Genomic DNA, 17,305 nt, shown 5'->3' with positions numbered 1-17,305 from the left:
TATATATACATATATATATATTTTTTTTATTTTTTTTTAATTATTTTTTTTTTCGTCATTGCACTTTAAAATATCAGTGATTGGATTGAAGTTTACAGCCCTACACCAAGGTTTTTAAGTGGCATAGTAAACCTCATTTTCAAGCAATGGAGGCATAATTTAGGCATGTCGACTTGGCAGCCTCTAGCATAATACATTAATTTATAGATCTACAGTAATTTCATTGCTCACCTTTTCCCTGTGCCAGGTTTCTGTTGAAGCCGAGAGGACTGATGAATTCAAACATGAAAACAGCCATTGCAGTCACCAGTAGGAGCATCACAAACATCATCACCCACACTGATGCACTGAATGGCTCTAAAAGAGGGCAAGGATGACATAAGATGACAGGGGTTTAGTATTAGTAAGACATGGTGAATCACAATTTTAAATACTATACATCACTTCTTGTGATTCATGCGGCATCACATTCTGCATTTTCATGATGTGAATAAGGAAATCAATTACACACGCGAGCTGCTGAGCAAAGTGCTGCAACAAACGAGTACATTCGCAGGCACCCCTCTTAAACCCCCAAAGCTCTGCATGTGTGCTCATACGCACAGGCAGATTTCTAGTTTGACAGTGTGAGGCGGTGTCGGAAGCCCTGGTGTCAGCGGTTTTGTCGTCCCTCTGAGCCAACAACACCACTGCAGAGATTAAAGCAAGCCTATAACGTATGGCGGAGGGGCTGCGTTGCTCGTGAGCAAGAACGACTTGGCGTGCAGCCATCACGGGGTGTTCCAGCTAAGCCCTTCTAATTGCCACTTTCACGGCAGTGTGCTACATACATGTTAAATGTGTGTGTGCGACTTCATGCTGGCATGAGCAGCCATAAGCTTGAGCCGTGAGCTTTTGCTTTTGTATAACTAAAGCCTCTGTGTCTTCAAATCAGTTTTAAAGTATGTAGCTTCTTGCATACGCCTGAAGCTGTTTGTATAAAAATATATATAATTCAACACCTTACGGTACCTCCTAATACGATATGATTTGCAAGGTTTGGGATAACAATTACCTCACAATGCAAAAATTATCGATTGATGAGAAAAGAAATCGGTCTACGATGTTCTACAATACAATGATGTTCTACAATACATTGATGTTCTACAATACAATGATGTTCTACAATACAATGATGTTCTATAGTACAAGTATTAAGGGGGGAAACAAGCTATTTCGACATGGCATGTTTATTTTTGCACTGTTGCAGACAATCTGTCTTCCCCACAGATTATAAGAATATTTAGTGTGCTATTCTGTAGATAAATACAGCAACACTTTATAGTCGCATCAAAAAAACACTCATTTGATGTCTTACTGAAGTCATTGCCTGCCAGTGACAAGCATAGACATTCAATTCATTCTCAATTCAATTGTCTACCAACAGCAGCAGGTGAAGCAAATCTCTCATTTTAACTGATGAAAAAAACCTAACAATGATTATCAATGGAAAGTAAAGTTGACAAAACATTAAGAAGCAATAACAAAATAAAAATATAATTTAGGTATATTATGCAAACAGTGAAAGACAAAACTCAATTTTGCAAAGTAACAATCCTGGCTGTTTGACACATCTATTTTTTTCTTAATCCAAATTGCTTTTTGTGTGAAGCTGTAAAGCATTAAACAATGCTATCAAAATCCCAGTATAATCCCCCTCAGGAGGCACTTTTTCGAGTCAGTAGATGTTGAGCTCAATCCCGCAGACAGAAAAGCAAGTCGTGACCACTGTGTAACAGAACCTGGATGTGTTGGCATCTTTGTGTGACAAGGAACACTTAACTCCTAAATGATGATACCCCACATTGACAAACCAAAACAATTCCGCTCTTCTGAATGAGTTGTGGATTAAAAAAGATGAAACAAATAAATGGTATTTACCAAGAAAGGCTGAAGGGGACACGGTTCCATTACTACGGGACACCATGACACTGATACCAGTTTCCACGAACGGGACGGAGAAATCGATGACCTCAGAACGCTCCTCATTGATCGTCAGAGATCCGACGGCCATGACGGCTTTCTTATAGACCACCTGAGAGGTGGAGGGGAAGATGTGGTGGCCAAGGGATGTAGGCAGGGAGGGGTAAAAAGTTAAGGGATGATAGAAATGATAGAAAATTAAATATTTCCGAGGTCAAACGAAATGTTAACAATAGAAAAATGATTGTATGGATAAAAATGAAAAGGATTGGGTCGGACACAGAAAAGAATAATATTGTCACAGTTGAAAGCTATCATTAGAGCAACTAAATAACAGTCAATATTCCACAAATAAGAGTAAGCACTCCAGCTATGTTCTTTTTGTATTATATCTCCAACTCAATGGCATGCAAGCTGAAGTTACTTGGAAAATACATGAAGAATGTCTTGCGATATTAGTGATGTCTGCAAATTTACATTTACTTTAACATAATTAGCTATCTTAAATTGACCTCTGGAACTTCACCTTTCATCTCTAAAGCAATTATTTAGATATAATTATAGTAGAATAGCTATGATTTGAAGTCATCCTCCTCATTTTAGAAAATAATTATCCATTGATATGTGTTAAAGAAAAATGTGTCTCTTACCTCTCCCACCATCCCATTCCAGACATTGTTAATCTTCTTTCCATGTTTGCCATTGGTTACTAGGTACAGGTCATAGGTGAATTTGACATACTTGGCTATTTTCTTCAAAATGTCAATGCAGAAGCCTTTACAGCATTTCTTAATGTAAGTCCCACCAGCCTCAGTTGTGTTGCTGAAAAAAAATGATTTTAATGAGACCATGAGATTTTAAGACAAAGAAAATCTGCACATCTTGCATTACCGTATTTTCTCGCACATTGATTGCCTCCCCGTATAAGCCGTACCCCTAAAATTGCCTTAAAATACTTAAATTTTACGATTTATCTCATATAAGATGGCCCTGATTCACAATTTTCACCTCCATAGTCATGGTTTTAATAGGGAGTACAAATGTGTTACTTCAAAGGGAAAATCTTAAGAAAAATAATCGCACGTGGTGATTTTGAGATACTGTATGAAACAAAAGGATCGTCTGCTGGATTGCACATTACGAAAAGCTGTTCCCTGCTCATGGACGAATTCAAAAAGGAAGTCAATAGTACATATTTTTAAACCAGTGAATTCTCATGTTTCCTATACTACATTCATTGAATATGGACTTCACATAGGCACTGTATGCTTAAACCTTGAACCATCTGTACATCAATTTTCAGCCATCTGGAACTCTCATTTAACTTTCAAATCATTGCTAATTATGACAAAGTAACCTTGTCATCAGGTATTTTGACCTTTTTTGACAAAAGGTTCTAAAAGAATGTGAGGGTGGAAAAAGTCTTCAATAAGCGATTCAATAATGACTTTGCTGCTAACTTTGGAATTGAAGCACTTCATTTGGGAGGATTGCTGCTGTGTTTAAGTGAAATAGTGGTGGTGGTGGGTAGGAGTGTGTGTGTGTGTGTGTGTGTGTGGGGGGGGGGGTACATTAGCCAGCGTTTACTTCTGCTGTGAGCTTTGACCTTACAATCACTAGTTGACAGTGTGTCAAAATATCTTGACCAAAGCGAGTCGTGCCTGTTCATTTTCCTTGTGTAGCAACATTTTTGAGCGTGGAAGGACTATTTTAACCATTGGAATCTTTACGCACCAAATAGATTATCTTAATTGATACTACATTGACTGGTCTTCAATGGCAATTATTATCAAGTTCAACTTATGATAACACGATTCAGTTAAATTTAAACTGACACTTTACAGTGTATGTGTATGAAAAAACAATTCAAACAAAACTATTGGCATCAAATACAACATTGCAAGTTGTCTCTAAATAAAAAAGACAAAATAATGAAACTTCTAAACACCGAAGATATGACGCCAAACAGAACAAGAATCCTTAAAAAATTGGAAATTGTAAACATTGTAAGTCTAGACTTGTACTTTTGACATAACTTTGTTTGGTTGAGTTTTATTATGTTTCTTCAAGGCTTCTTTTTTTTACAACTAACAAAGTTTTGTTTGATGCTAAATGTTTTGTTTGAATCATTTTACATAATTGTAATTTGATAGACATGCCTTTTTAATCAAGAAATTGTGAGAGCGTAAGAGTAAGGTTAGAATTTGTAGTCTAATTTAAAATTTGTGACTAGAAGTTATGGTTTGAATTAATTCTTGCGCTGTATTTTGGCCATCAGTATTGACTTTAAATAGAAGTTAGCAACTTAAGCACCAGGGCTGTGTGATGTAATGGAAATGAACACAGGCATGTATGTAGGTGCAGGTAAAGAGAGAATATATAGCCTAGAACTGTGATAACTGCACTCCCGATAACAGTGGGCGCATTTAGACAGCCGGTGCATGTGATGTTATGGAGGCTCTTTGTGAAGTTGCAAGGCCAACTTGATATAGAACCACTAAGGGCCTCAGGGGTCTCCAGGGAGGGCAGAGTAGTGTTGTGTATGTAGGTTGTTCTTAATCACAAATTCAATCATCCAGACCCAGCCTGGATGAGTGAATTTGTGATTAAGCATGCATGAATGGTCCTCTACCCTTCTGATCCCATCCCGACAACACCCCTTCTTACTGTGTACTTCCCTGCATCCATCCCCTCTTTCTGCAAATGGGCACTGCAGATGCCTCACTGGGAATTGCGGTACAGGAGGCAGAAATCCACTGTGCAAGTGGACATGTGGCAAAAGCAAGCGTATATTGACTCTGTGTCTTTTGCTCCTTGGAGATGCATTATCCTCCGCCCTACTTCACAATGACTCTGGATGAAAATCTCCCTCGGCCGCTTCCCTGGGACTCTATTACAACTCAATCAGCTATATTTGTGTGTGAATGTGCACATTCATCTACGTAGTTCTATTTGCCCAAGTTGTATACACATGATCGGTTTATCCATTTCATTATTAGAAGTCTAATCCACCGCCTCAGAAGGGCTAATGAACTTTCTTATTTATTTGTTTATTGAAAGTTTATTTTGCACATTTAAACAATATTTCAAAAGATAAGTAACAGTAAGCAAAAATAATAATAATTAAATAAGATAAAAACCAAAAGAAACAAATTGAAAATGAGTGCGAAAAAGTAAAACATGTACTCCCACCCCTTGTCCTTAAGTGAATCACATATCAGCTTCCCTCCATACAAGGAAACATACACTTATAGCCAAAAACATTTATTTTTTAACACGTGCACTCCCACGTCAAGCTTGACATCTCCTGCAGTGTGCCTACTGTCATAGAAAATAGGAGTGTTGAAAGTGGAGTCCGATTCTTCCAAGACTCTGGCCTCCCACAGGGGTGTTTCATTTTTCAATATTAATACTGGGTTTTAAATATTATTTCCCTTCATTACGCAATACAAAAATCCACACTATTTCCTTTCAGTAGTGTCACCTCACATACTAAGAAATAAAAATCGGCGTTCTCTGATGTCACAATGTCTCTTTAGATTGTATCTGTTTAGGGGTGTGCGCAGTTGGACCCAAGTCTAACCTTTAATAAAATACATCTTTTCACTAAAAATAAAATCTTAAACACAAAACCCAGGGGGAAGTGACAAAATAAATTCTCAACTAATGATAGCAATTACTGAGTATTTTGTTGTAATAAATTACTTTTTTGCTTTTAACATTATTTATGCTGTTTACAATTTCAGGAACTTGTCTAATTGTAACTTTAGAGATAATTGACTGCCTCACTCCCGATTTTAAATGAATTGGAATAGGTTAAATAAAACTAAACAACTTTAGAGTGTTACTATGCATGAACCAGCATGTATATAGTTTCCATTAAAATATATAATTTTAATTTTATTTTAAATAGTTTTAATTTTAAATCATATATAATAATTCAAAAATAATAAAAGTAATTGTTAATACTAAAGTTTCTTTAAATAACCAAAAATATTAATTTACTACCTCTGCTCAATGGACAATTTCTTGCATTCTTATACTTACAACCTTGTGGTATAGAGGTTCACTTGCCTGACTTTGGTGTGGGCAGGCGTGGGCTCGATTCCCACTGGTGGCAGTATGATTGTGAGTGCGTATGGTCGTTTGTCCCTCTTTGTGCCTTATGGGTGACTGGTGTCTAGTCTATGGTGTAGTCTGCCTTTCGCCCAAAGGCGCCAGCAACCCGTGCAAGCCTTTCGAGGATGCGTGGTATGGAAGACTTTACCACAAATCTCATATTATGTATATACAATAATTCTGCACTTACTGTTTTTTTAGTATTATTAGTAAATTAGTATTTTTTTACAATGACAACATTGCTTCCTTTCTCCTTCCTTCCAAACGGTTAAATGTCTTTGTAGTGAACACAGTCCCTGAATCTGTGAAGTTTCTGGCATGCACAACAATCGTTAGAGAGCCTGCACGTGTGTATGCCGTGCCCTCAATGGAAAGCCACTGTGTGCTGCTTATTCTTATTGTCACACAAGTAGCCTTCAAGAAAGAGTGTAGCAGGACAAAGCCAATATATGAGTGGTATATTGAAAATGTAAAAAGAGAAAGTATAAACTGCTGAGTTCAGTAGTAGGTTTTCTTTTTAACAGATAAAACGGGGATTACACGGAGTGTCATTCTGGTGCATAAACTACTCTCTTCTCATTACTTTCAGGTAAGGGCCACATGAGAGCAAGCAGCCCCAAGTTAATGACAGGGCCAATGGCTAAATAGGATGGCTGTTTTTTTTTCTGCATGCCGCTTATGAAATAAATTATTGACTGCGGCTATTAAACTGGGACAAGGACACATCAATGTAAAGAATTGGGTAGAAAGCGTCACACATACTCTTTGATATGTTTCCTGCAGGGCACAGAGTTCCTCATGCAGGTACCAGTCAGTCTCTCGACATCTTCCACAATGACAAATGGCTTCTCTTCTAACGTGACGATGGACAAGTGGTTGTCGTCCATCTCAGCATCACCATAGGAGTTGAAGCGTGGCCAAACTGGATACTTCAGTGTCAAGCTGCCATTGTCCAGTTTCCCCATCTGTGGGGATGAAGGAGTGCAGGATACAGGCAGAATTACCAGTCATGGATGATCTGCGCTGAAACCTTTTGGATTGTGATAGATGATTCGATCCCATTCCATTTCGATGAGGTTGAAGTTTAGGTTCAAAATAAAAAAATAAAAATATTATGTCACTTAGTTTTATCAATTAGGCATCTGTGGCGGTGCATCAGGAGTACCTTAAATAAATAATATGAAGAAGAAATGCTAGAATGACAAATAGTGGGATGCTGACTTACCCAAAGAATCACAATCTTAAGATTTGTGTATTATTGACAAACTAATAAAATTATCAACAAAAATGCTCATATAGTCTTGGGACTATGACAAATCCCGCCAACATTTTTTTTTGCCAATTCTTGGAACCTGTATATTACGGGTGCTCCATCCAAACATTCACAAAAAAAGCCTATGCTGCAAATTGGTTTAATCTAAATGCTGTTTTCTGAGCAAAACATATGCATACTAATATGTATAGCATAATCCTTAAGCTGTACAACAAAGACCCACTGCCTATTTGTATCTCTGATGTACAGTATGACATGAGTGTGACAGCATTATTATACAGTATGTCAATAATTCAAAATGTTTTCAGGGCAGCAAGGTCATAAATTCCCTCATGAATGCTTTTTTGCACCCAACCTTGTCCTTATGCGGAATGTTTGTTCACATTTGATGTTTGCTTATACTTTTGTCAAGCAGACATGGAGGATACTGCACAGTGCAAGAAAAGCCATTTTTTAATGCTACAGGAGGCAGAAAAAGGCAAACATTTTTTTCAAACACTCCTATTTAAAACCTATTTCATGAACATGTTCTTTTTGAAGGCACTTTTTGAACACGCCTTATATTTCTTTTCATGGAAAGGCTTACATTTAGATAGTAACCTAAGCTTGATTATTGCGTAGCGACATTTTTTTCCCCTCAAAGTGGTCCAGTTGAACAAAAGAAGATTAGAATACTTTTATTTTGAGGCAAGCAGGCTGACTCATGGAAAAAAAGATTGTTCCCATGAGTGAGCACTCAAACAGTGTATTGCAAATAAGCACTAACAATGTTATTAAGGCTCCCTTCCATGTCATATGAAGGAAGTGAAATTAGCATTTTAATTGTTTTGCTTTGGTAGTGTTCTATCATCTGACTGGGATTAGAGACGCCTCAGTCATCTGCCATATTTACCTAGGTGATTCATTTTAGACATTACTGCACACTGAGGTGGCATGCGTTCCGTTTCTATTGCGTCATCTCTCTCCAAAGAAAGCTGTATTTCTCCACAGCTCTTCTGCTCTAACATGTGTACATCCATTTCAGTGTCTTTTTAACATAAATGGTAACTCTAATTTAAAATTACATGTGATGAATTAAATAATGAATAGATAAAAAATAGTATGCGACTCAGATGTGAGACCAACTCAACCTTAACAACAGCAACAATAAAGAAGCGAAAAGTTTACATTGTGCAACACTAAAAATAAATTATGTTAGGGAAAAAAAATTCGTAACGGGAATTACTATCTCTCTAAACTATGAACTCACCATAATGATTCTAATGCAACTCCAAATGTTAAAATCAACCAAATGTCATAGTTGCTAATTTCATGTGGCCTAGTTGCCACACTCTCAATCTTAAGCAACTGGTTCACTTTAAAAATACCAATTATCACAATAGTTTAAACTCAGAGGCAAATGGTTGCGTTTAGATGCTATGAAGCAACATAATTAAGCAACTCATCTGTACTCTTGCTCTCTCTTTTCCGCTACTTCTTTCTAATTAAAGAAAGTGTATAAATTAATACCCAGAGATAACTGTGTGTGTGTGTGTGTCTGTGTGATGGGGGTGGGGGGTTCTGTTCACATCAGAATGCTGAATTTCCACAGGCTTGATATTACACATGCATATAGTGCTTGGAAAGCAGAACGGTGTGACACAGAGGTCAACAGGAGGTAATGCATTATGATAACTTCGTGTATCATCACACCCACACAAATTCTTAAGGCGGCAGTGATGTGTTGAAGATTGGCCTCACAACAATTGTCATTGGTTCATTTCCTCTCCTCCTCCAGGATTTTCCCTCCTCTTTTGCTTTTGTGCTTTGTTTGACCTTTACAAAAGCAATCCCAATCAAACACATCTCTTCTGAACATGAGAGAGAACATTAGAGACAACAAGTGATCGTGGGGCTTTTCATGGTGCGCCTTCTGTGAGTCGTCTCACTGGGAGAGTTATAGCCGTGGCAATTTGCATTATGGGAGAATGAGTCCCTAATAGCATGGGGGAAAGCATTCAGTCATAAAATAATATCTGTCACTTCTGTCAGACAAAATTATGTCGAGAAAATAGAGATTGCAGTTCCTCTCCTACACTTGTGCACTGTGCATGTGCATGTGTGAATGTGAGAGTTATAGGAAGCTCCATGGAGGAAGCACTTGCGATGCACGTTATGGTACAAAAATATATATACAGTGCAGTAAAAAAGTATTTGCTCCCTTCCTGATTTCTGTGTTTTTTTGCATAATTATCACACACACACAGGTTTCAGACCATCAAATTAATTTTCGTATGACACAGAGACAATCTAAGAAAAGAGAAAATGCAGTTTCTAAATAATGAATTTATTTATCAAGGCAGAAAAAATTTAAAACTTGTCCCTCTGTGAATAAGTAATTTCCCCCCTTTGTTAAATCACAAAATTATTGTGACTAATCACAATTGTAGGAAAACTGAGTTCAATTTCACAGGCCACACTCACACCTGATAACCACCACATGTGTAGAATCAAGAAAACCCTTAAAAATAATGTGTGAGACAAAGTGAAATAGGCTACAAGATCAGAGCATCATGCCACGATCCAAAGATATTCAAGAAAAAATGTGAAAAAAGTGATGGACATCCATCAGTTTAGAAAAGCTTACAAAGCCATTTCCAAGGCTTTGGCGCTCCAGCAAACCTCTGTCAGAGCCATTATCCACAAATAGAGAGAACTGGGAACAATGGCAAACCTTCCACAGAGTGGTCGGCCAACTAAAATTACTCCAAGAGTGCGACACCTCATCCAGGAGGTCACAAATAAACCTACAAAAACATTGAAAGAACTGTTGGCCTCGCTGGCCTCACTTAACGTCAGTGTTCAAGACTCTACTATAAGAAAAACACTGGCAAAAGCTGGCATCCATGGCGGAGTTCCAAGGTGAAAACCATTGCTGTCCAAAAAGAATATAAAGCCTCGTCTTACGTGTGCCAAAAAACAGCTTGATGATCCTCCACACTTTTGAAAGAACATTTTGTGGAATGATGAGTCAAAAGTTGAACTTATTGGAAGATGTGCGGCCTGTTACATTTGGCGAAAAAATGACACAGCATTCCATCAAAATAACAATATACCAACAGTGAAGCATGGTGTTTGCAGTATGATGGACGACTTGATGAAATTGATGGAAGAATGAATTCTGCTTTCTACCAGCAAATTTTGAAGGAGTTCGTGCCCTAAAACTTCAGCGCTCTTGGCGCATGCACCATGACAACTATCCAAAGCAAACCAGCAGGTCCACCTGTGAATGGCTAAAAAAAACTAAGTTAAGGTTTTGAAGTGACCAAGTCAAACTCCGGATTTCAATCCTATTGAAATGCTGTGGTGTGATCTTAAATGGGCTGTTCATGCAAAAAAAAAACTAATATTGCAGAATTTAAGCAATTCTGCTCAGAAGAATGAGCCAAAATTCCTCCATAGCATTGTGAAAGACTCATCACAAATTATAGTAAATGCTTGATTTCATTTATTGCTGCCAAAGGTGGCACAACCCTTTATTAGCTTCAGGGGGCAATTAGTTTTTCACAGAGTGGCAGACAAGTTTGTAATTTTTTCTGCCTTGGTAAATAAAATCATTAATTAGAAACTGCATTTTCTATTTCCTTGGGTTATCTCTGTGTCAAACTCAAATTGGTTTGATGATCTGAAACCTTTGCGTTTAATAAATATGCAAAAAACACAGAAATCAGGCACTGTATATATCACAATATGGGTGCTATTATGATCTGATACGATACACAATATTTTTAATTATTATTAAGTAGCAAATGGGGAATCGTGAATAGGCAAGGGTTTACTTTTTTGTTTTCGTTTTTGATTTTTTACATTATTGCATAAAAATGTAAATCCATTACAAAATAAAAATACAGGAGAATATTTCATAATTCTCAAAAAGAAGAATAGGACAAATTTCAAATGTCTATACATGATCTATCGTCCACCAGGAAAGCTATCAATTTTTAGTCCATTAATTCTGCTAGCCTAGTTGGCAGATCTCACAGCTCTCCAAATAAAACTGTAACTACGACATAGGCCGTGACGAAAAAGAGTTTGACACCTCTGAATTATGCAAGAATCCCCCGCAAAGTCTCTCTGTTAAAAAATGGTAGAAGAGGCTACAGTTTGCCAAAGAACAACAGAGTAAGGTTGTCTATATGTAACATGAATGCTGTGTCTTGTTGGTTTCCTGAGAATCTACTACACCTACCGGTAACTTGTTTGAAATTAAGCAATAAAAAATATATACTAACAATGTGGATTAATCTGGTTAGTGACATTGGACTGCTATTATTTTGAACACTCATCTATGTTATTTTAAATTTTCTTGCAGGCATGTACAATTGGCAGGGGGAGCCACTCGTTAACCATTAAGTGTAGATGGGGGCATCTTGAGGCTGATTGGTATTTACTACTAGGGCATAGTATATAGAATCCCATGAGTGTAGCAAGTTGACATAAATTGGGCATCCAATTTGCAGGGACTGGACTATTTATGTGGTAATGTGGATAGAAAGTTTTATACTATTTTGGGGATGTACATCATATCGTATATCACTAGCGCAAATAGAGTATACGCGGCTAACAACTAATCCGATGACAAAGTGGAGCATAGAGAGATATTTGAACTTCGGGATTTTTTTAATACCAGGTCTGAACCCTCCTGTGTGGAGTTTTCATATTCTCTAAACACTTGCGTTTAAATTAAACATAAATTTAGTAAAAACCCTTAAAAAAGACCCTTTCAACTGCTTGGATATGTGAATCTGGGTGTTTTTGCATATGCACAGAGGCGTGAGTGAGTTTACAAACACAAATCCCATGCTGTCTGAAATAATTATTTTTCAAACTGGCTGTGCTGCAGCAGTTCTTTAAGTAATTTACACTTTTACTCAGCAGGAATGAAACATTATGTCCTGGTTTTAATCACTAAATACATTTTGGTTATTTACAATGACATTATAAGTTAAATACATTCATTCATTCATTTTCTGAACCGCTTTATCCTCACTAGGGTCGTGGAGGGTGCTGGAGCCTATCCCAGCTGACTTTGGGCCAACGACGGGGGACATCCCGAATCAGTGGCCAGCCGATTGATCGCAGGGCACGAGGAGACGGACAACCGTTCACACTCCCACTCATACCTAGGGACAATTTAGAGTGTCAAATCAGCCTACCATGCATGTCTTCGGAATGTAGGAGGAAACCGGAGTATCCGGAGAAAACCCACGCAGACCCTGGGAGAACATGCAAACTCCTCACTCTGGACTGACCTGGATTTGAACCCAGGACTCCAAAGCTGTGAGGCCGACATGCTAACCATTCGAGCCGCTGGGCCGCCTAAGCTAGATACATTAAACAATAAAATATAGAACCCCCACCAAATTTGAGCATTTTAACTCTTGAAGTACCATTGAGGATGATAGACATCTACCATGCCTTTGTAGGCTTGATGTCTAATTAATTTGAACTGGGAGGGTGGCAGCGAATGAACCGTCAATGGCAGGGAGTTTAAAATCGACAATTATTGAAACTTCTAACAAGAAGTCAGAAATTGTTTAATCCCCTTAATTAATTAGGAAAACTTCAAATACTTAAAAATGTTCATACATAAATACTGAGAACAAAACTCATCTTTGTTTATACTTGTCACCTTTCCTCACATTTTCCCTATCCTTCCCATTCGTCCTCTACCACTTTCTCATTTCTCTAAAATTCCTCTACTGCCATTGCCTATTCTCCTGTGCCCCAAGTGTGGACTAATGCAATACTTTTGTAGCGCATAACCATATTTTGTGCCCTTTCTGAATTTCAGTCTCTTTATCATCACATAAAATCATTTTTCTCTGCTTGCCACTAAATCCTAGTGGGTCGAATAACTGGCCAGGCAGAGAGCAAGCGGGTAAATGACATTAGCTTCCAATTATGCTCCCTCTTTGAGCCTCCTTGTTTCACTTGCCTCTTTTCTCCAACACACTGGACTGATGCTGATCAATTTAACAGACCAGCAACACTCTATCTTCTCACAGACATGAACATAAAATCCTTAGTGTGAATGTGTATGAGGCTAGAAGCACTTCAAGATGACATGAAAATGTAGTTACAAAAACATAGAGACTTTGCAGATAGCAGTAAACTAAAATGAATACTGTAACACATGAAGAACAGAGATGATTTGATCAAAACACGAAAAAAGAAAGTAGAGCTGAATGTGCGCATAATCACAAACAGTGGACCTTTGCAGACCCTATCAACTCATTGGCTGCCATTGATGCCACTAGATGTCCAATTCATTTTGAATGGGAGGGCCCGATGAACCAATGGATAGACAGTCCTTCCACTTTAAAAGAATTGGATGATTATTGTGGTCATGGTAGGCAATGTGTTAAAGCGCAAAACAGCTAGAAGCTGTTGAGGGAAAGAGAGAACAACGTGACGGGGGGGAAGGTGGGGAGTGATAAACTATGGAGAAATAAAAGTGTGAATAAGAGTGTGATGGATGGAAGCCAAGAACTGGGAAGGAAGAAAAGCAAAAAAAAAGTGAATAGAGGGAAGAAAAGTCAGGAATATATAGTAATTGCAATTTCAGTTATGGAAAATCGAAACAAATGAAGAACGTCTGTGCAAAGAATATATTTATATTGCATGGTCCAAAAGACACATTTTCCTATGTTTAGATTCAAACTGCACAAATCAGATATGGTTATATTGTTAGGGTTGTGAAAAGTATCAAAGTATATTGATAGGAGATTTAGTTGGTATCAATACTCAGTTCCTCATTTGTTTTTCCACGACCATAGGTAATCCAAGTTTTTTTTATCTTGGGATAAACTTGATTTTGCACTACTTTTATAATAATGGAGGATATCTTTGCTCTTTTTAACTCACTGGCTAAATGTCCGATCCAAGTTAAGTAGGTGGCTTTGGAGTAAATGACCGAATGTTCAATCACTGCCTCCCAATTCAAATGCATTGGATGTCTACGAGTGATCATTTTAAGAGTGGGAACCTATTTTGCAAGAGCCACATGATTGAATGTCGATCATCGTCAAAGCCATTGAGCGGGTTCATTAGAGAAAACATTTAAGTTAATGAATAAAAAAATAAATTCAAACTTTCCATTCATGCATTTATTTTCATATCATCCCTGTCGGGGCCACGGCAATTAAATTAGATTCATTTCATACTTATGTAATTTTGAGATTGGTATTTGTCCAATATTCTTTTTCCGTACTGCTTATCCTCAGGGTCATGGGGTTGCTGGAGCCTATCCCAGTCAACTGTAGGCATTGGTGGGGGGGCACCCTGATTTGGGTTCCAGCCAATCGTAGGGCACCAGAAGAGTTGGACAACCATTCACGCTCTATCTCATACCTAGGGACAATTTGGAGAGTTAAATCAGCCGAGCATGCATATTTTTCGGATGGGGAGAAAACTGGAGTACCTGGAGAAAACCTATGCAAGCTCTCTCTCTTTCTCTCTCTTCTCTCTCTGGTTCCTGGTGCCTATCCCAGCTAACTAATTACTGGCACCAGTCCGGGTGCATCCTGAATGGTCACAAGGGGGACAACCATTCACGGTGACACTCATAGCTAGAGGCAATTTTGAGTGTTCAACCAGCCAACCCTGAATGTTTTGGGATGTGGGAGGAAACTGGAGTACATGCAAATTCCACGCAGGTGGAGTGACCTAGATTCAAACCCGGGACCCCAGAACTGTGAGGCCGACTTGCTAACCACTCATCCACCTGCCTGCCCAATGGGAAAACAAAACAAACAAAAAATAACATGCAAACTCCACGTAGTGAGGATCAGCCTATATATATATATATATATATATATATATATATATATATATATATATATATATATATATATATATATATATATATATATATATATATATATATATATATATATATAGGTATTTCACAGATGCTGACCAGTACGGCATTAAAATGGGTCTGCATTATGTATTCTTAGATGTTTCCAATTGTTGGGTAAGATACCCACGCTGTAAAAAAACTAAAGAAACAAAAAGGAGCACTTGTAGCCCTTCTCACAATAATGATAGACAACCAATTGCGTGGCATGCAATTATTCTCTAATGTGGAATACGAAAGAGGTTTTCATGAGTAGGTATCCGATCCTTTTTGAAGTGGGAGGGTGACAGCAAAAGAACGTTACTTCATTTTCTGCCTGGACACTCACTTCAAATGGATTGGACATGTAGTGCAGTCAATCACAGCAAGAGTCTGAGGGACTAAGCGGGTGTCTGAGTGTCATATAGTACACAATGATATTAAACAACCGGGTTTCTGAATTAACATTGGGAGCCAAAAATGGTATCAGTGAAACACTAGATGTAATGTATTATGTGACAATGGAAATGTATTTCTAATGAGAATTAGAAGAAAGAAAGTCAGGAATTGTACATAAATTTGAATTGTCCTCCTAGACCTGCAGAAATGAAGCTTAGAAAGAAGACAAACAAAAATGTTGGGTGGGTTATTACCTGGAAAGAAGGTACAGAAGGCAGGGAAAATGGACAACAAAAGGAGGAGGAAAAACAATCTATGTAAAAAAATAGAGCCAATAAATACAGGATGTGAAACAGAGGGAATGGGAGAATTGATACTTGATACATAGACAACATCAATAACTGAAGCAATGAGGAGGCGATGACGGGAAAGTAAGTGAATGATGTGGATGAACAATATGTGATTACTTTCAAGAAAAAAAGTGGAACATTAGAAGCCGTCAAGTTTTTTTAAAACCCTAGAACCATCATTTGTCCTCATCCAAATTCTCCCTTAGATATGATTTCCTGTTTAGCTATACTGTTCTCAAATGTATCCTTTCACCCTCAGCAAGTGAGCTATTGAATATAAGGCAACACGGAGTGAGACGATGGTATTAAGATGCATAGCAGCCATTTAAAATCCATTGGCGAGAATAGTTAGTGATTTAGAGTGGCCATTCATTAGGGAAGCTCACTCCCATTAACTAGTTAAGGAAATCCATGGGGTTGATGGCAAATGAGCTCATTGCTCAGCTAAGGGTCACTAAATAACAGACGTAGCATTGCAATAGTGATGTTTGGCGTTTGTTACGTTTCTTTTCTCCCGCAAAGGAATTCTCTGAGATAACTTGTCAATCAAACAGGGATGCTGTGATGCCTTTTTCCTTGTAGTTTCTGAAGGTGACGATAGTTGATGGTATCTGCTTATACAAGAAACAAACAGTAATGATGAAGAGAAACCATGAAAAGTGAAACATGACGCCCGACACATGCAGAGAACAAATAATTACTGGTGTCCAATGATTAAATATGTCTAAAATATTTTTTGCGGATCATTTTAACATAACAATTACAAAATGTAAATATAAAGTGTAGCATGTCTGCAATTGAAGGAACAGAAACAATGACCCCCAAAGATCAAACCAAATAAAATAAATTCAATGACAAACATTAGAACACACAGGTCCTACCTTTTCCCATTCTCTTTCCTTGTTAAGAACAATGACCACCAGTTTAGGATGCTCTTGATATCCATCGTCTGTGAAAGACAAGTCTCTGCCTTCCCATGTCACATTCATCATGTACCTAAGAGAATAAAGTACAGTAGCCCGTTTGTTAGTAATTAGCACTGACAACTGATCAATGACTATGAAATATTCCTGATAAAAAACAAACAAACATTGCATTCTATATACTTACAGTGTTTGCTAGGAAGAATATGTACTAATATGACAATGCGTGTGGGCTTGGGTAATCATTATTAATATTTTGAACATCTCATTGCTTTGTCATTAAGTACTAAAAACGCCTTCTGTTGCCTACCGCAATTAATGACGTAGCAGCCTTGCAATTTTGTTCAAATCGTTAATCATTAACATTTATGGGTTCAAACCATCATATTATATGAGAACC

General features: G+C 37.7%; 1 protein-coding gene across 1 annotated transcript in view; it reads right to left on the bottom strand.

The window, feature by feature from the left end:
- The window catches only part of grin2aa (glutamate receptor, ionotropic, N-methyl D-aspartate 2A, a), a 123,518-nt gene that overhangs the window by 15,910 nt on the left and 90,303 nt on the right, over window positions 1-17,305 (bottom strand). Inside the window, exons 5-9 of the mRNA XM_077618346.1 lie at window positions 16,864-16,978; window positions 6,844-7,046; window positions 2,613-2,784; window positions 1,921-2,074; window positions 232-357 (exon numbers count right to left, since the gene is read on the bottom strand). Of these exons, the coding sequence (XP_077474472.1) occupies window positions 232-357; window positions 1,921-2,074; window positions 2,613-2,784; window positions 6,844-7,046; window positions 16,864-16,978 (770 nt within the window). The remainder of the gene's footprint in view (window positions 1-231; window positions 358-1,920; window positions 2,075-2,612; window positions 2,785-6,843; window positions 7,047-16,863; window positions 16,979-17,305) is intronic.

This window comes from Stigmatopora argus, chromosome 14 (genome assembly GCF_051989625.1).
Source record: "Stigmatopora argus isolate UIUO_Sarg chromosome 14, RoL_Sarg_1.0, whole genome shotgun sequence".
NCBI lineage: Eukaryota > Metazoa > Chordata > Actinopteri > Syngnathiformes > Syngnathidae > Stigmatopora > Stigmatopora argus.
Note: the sequence above shows the minus strand (reverse complement) of the source record. Positions and strands in the feature narration are given on the sequence as shown.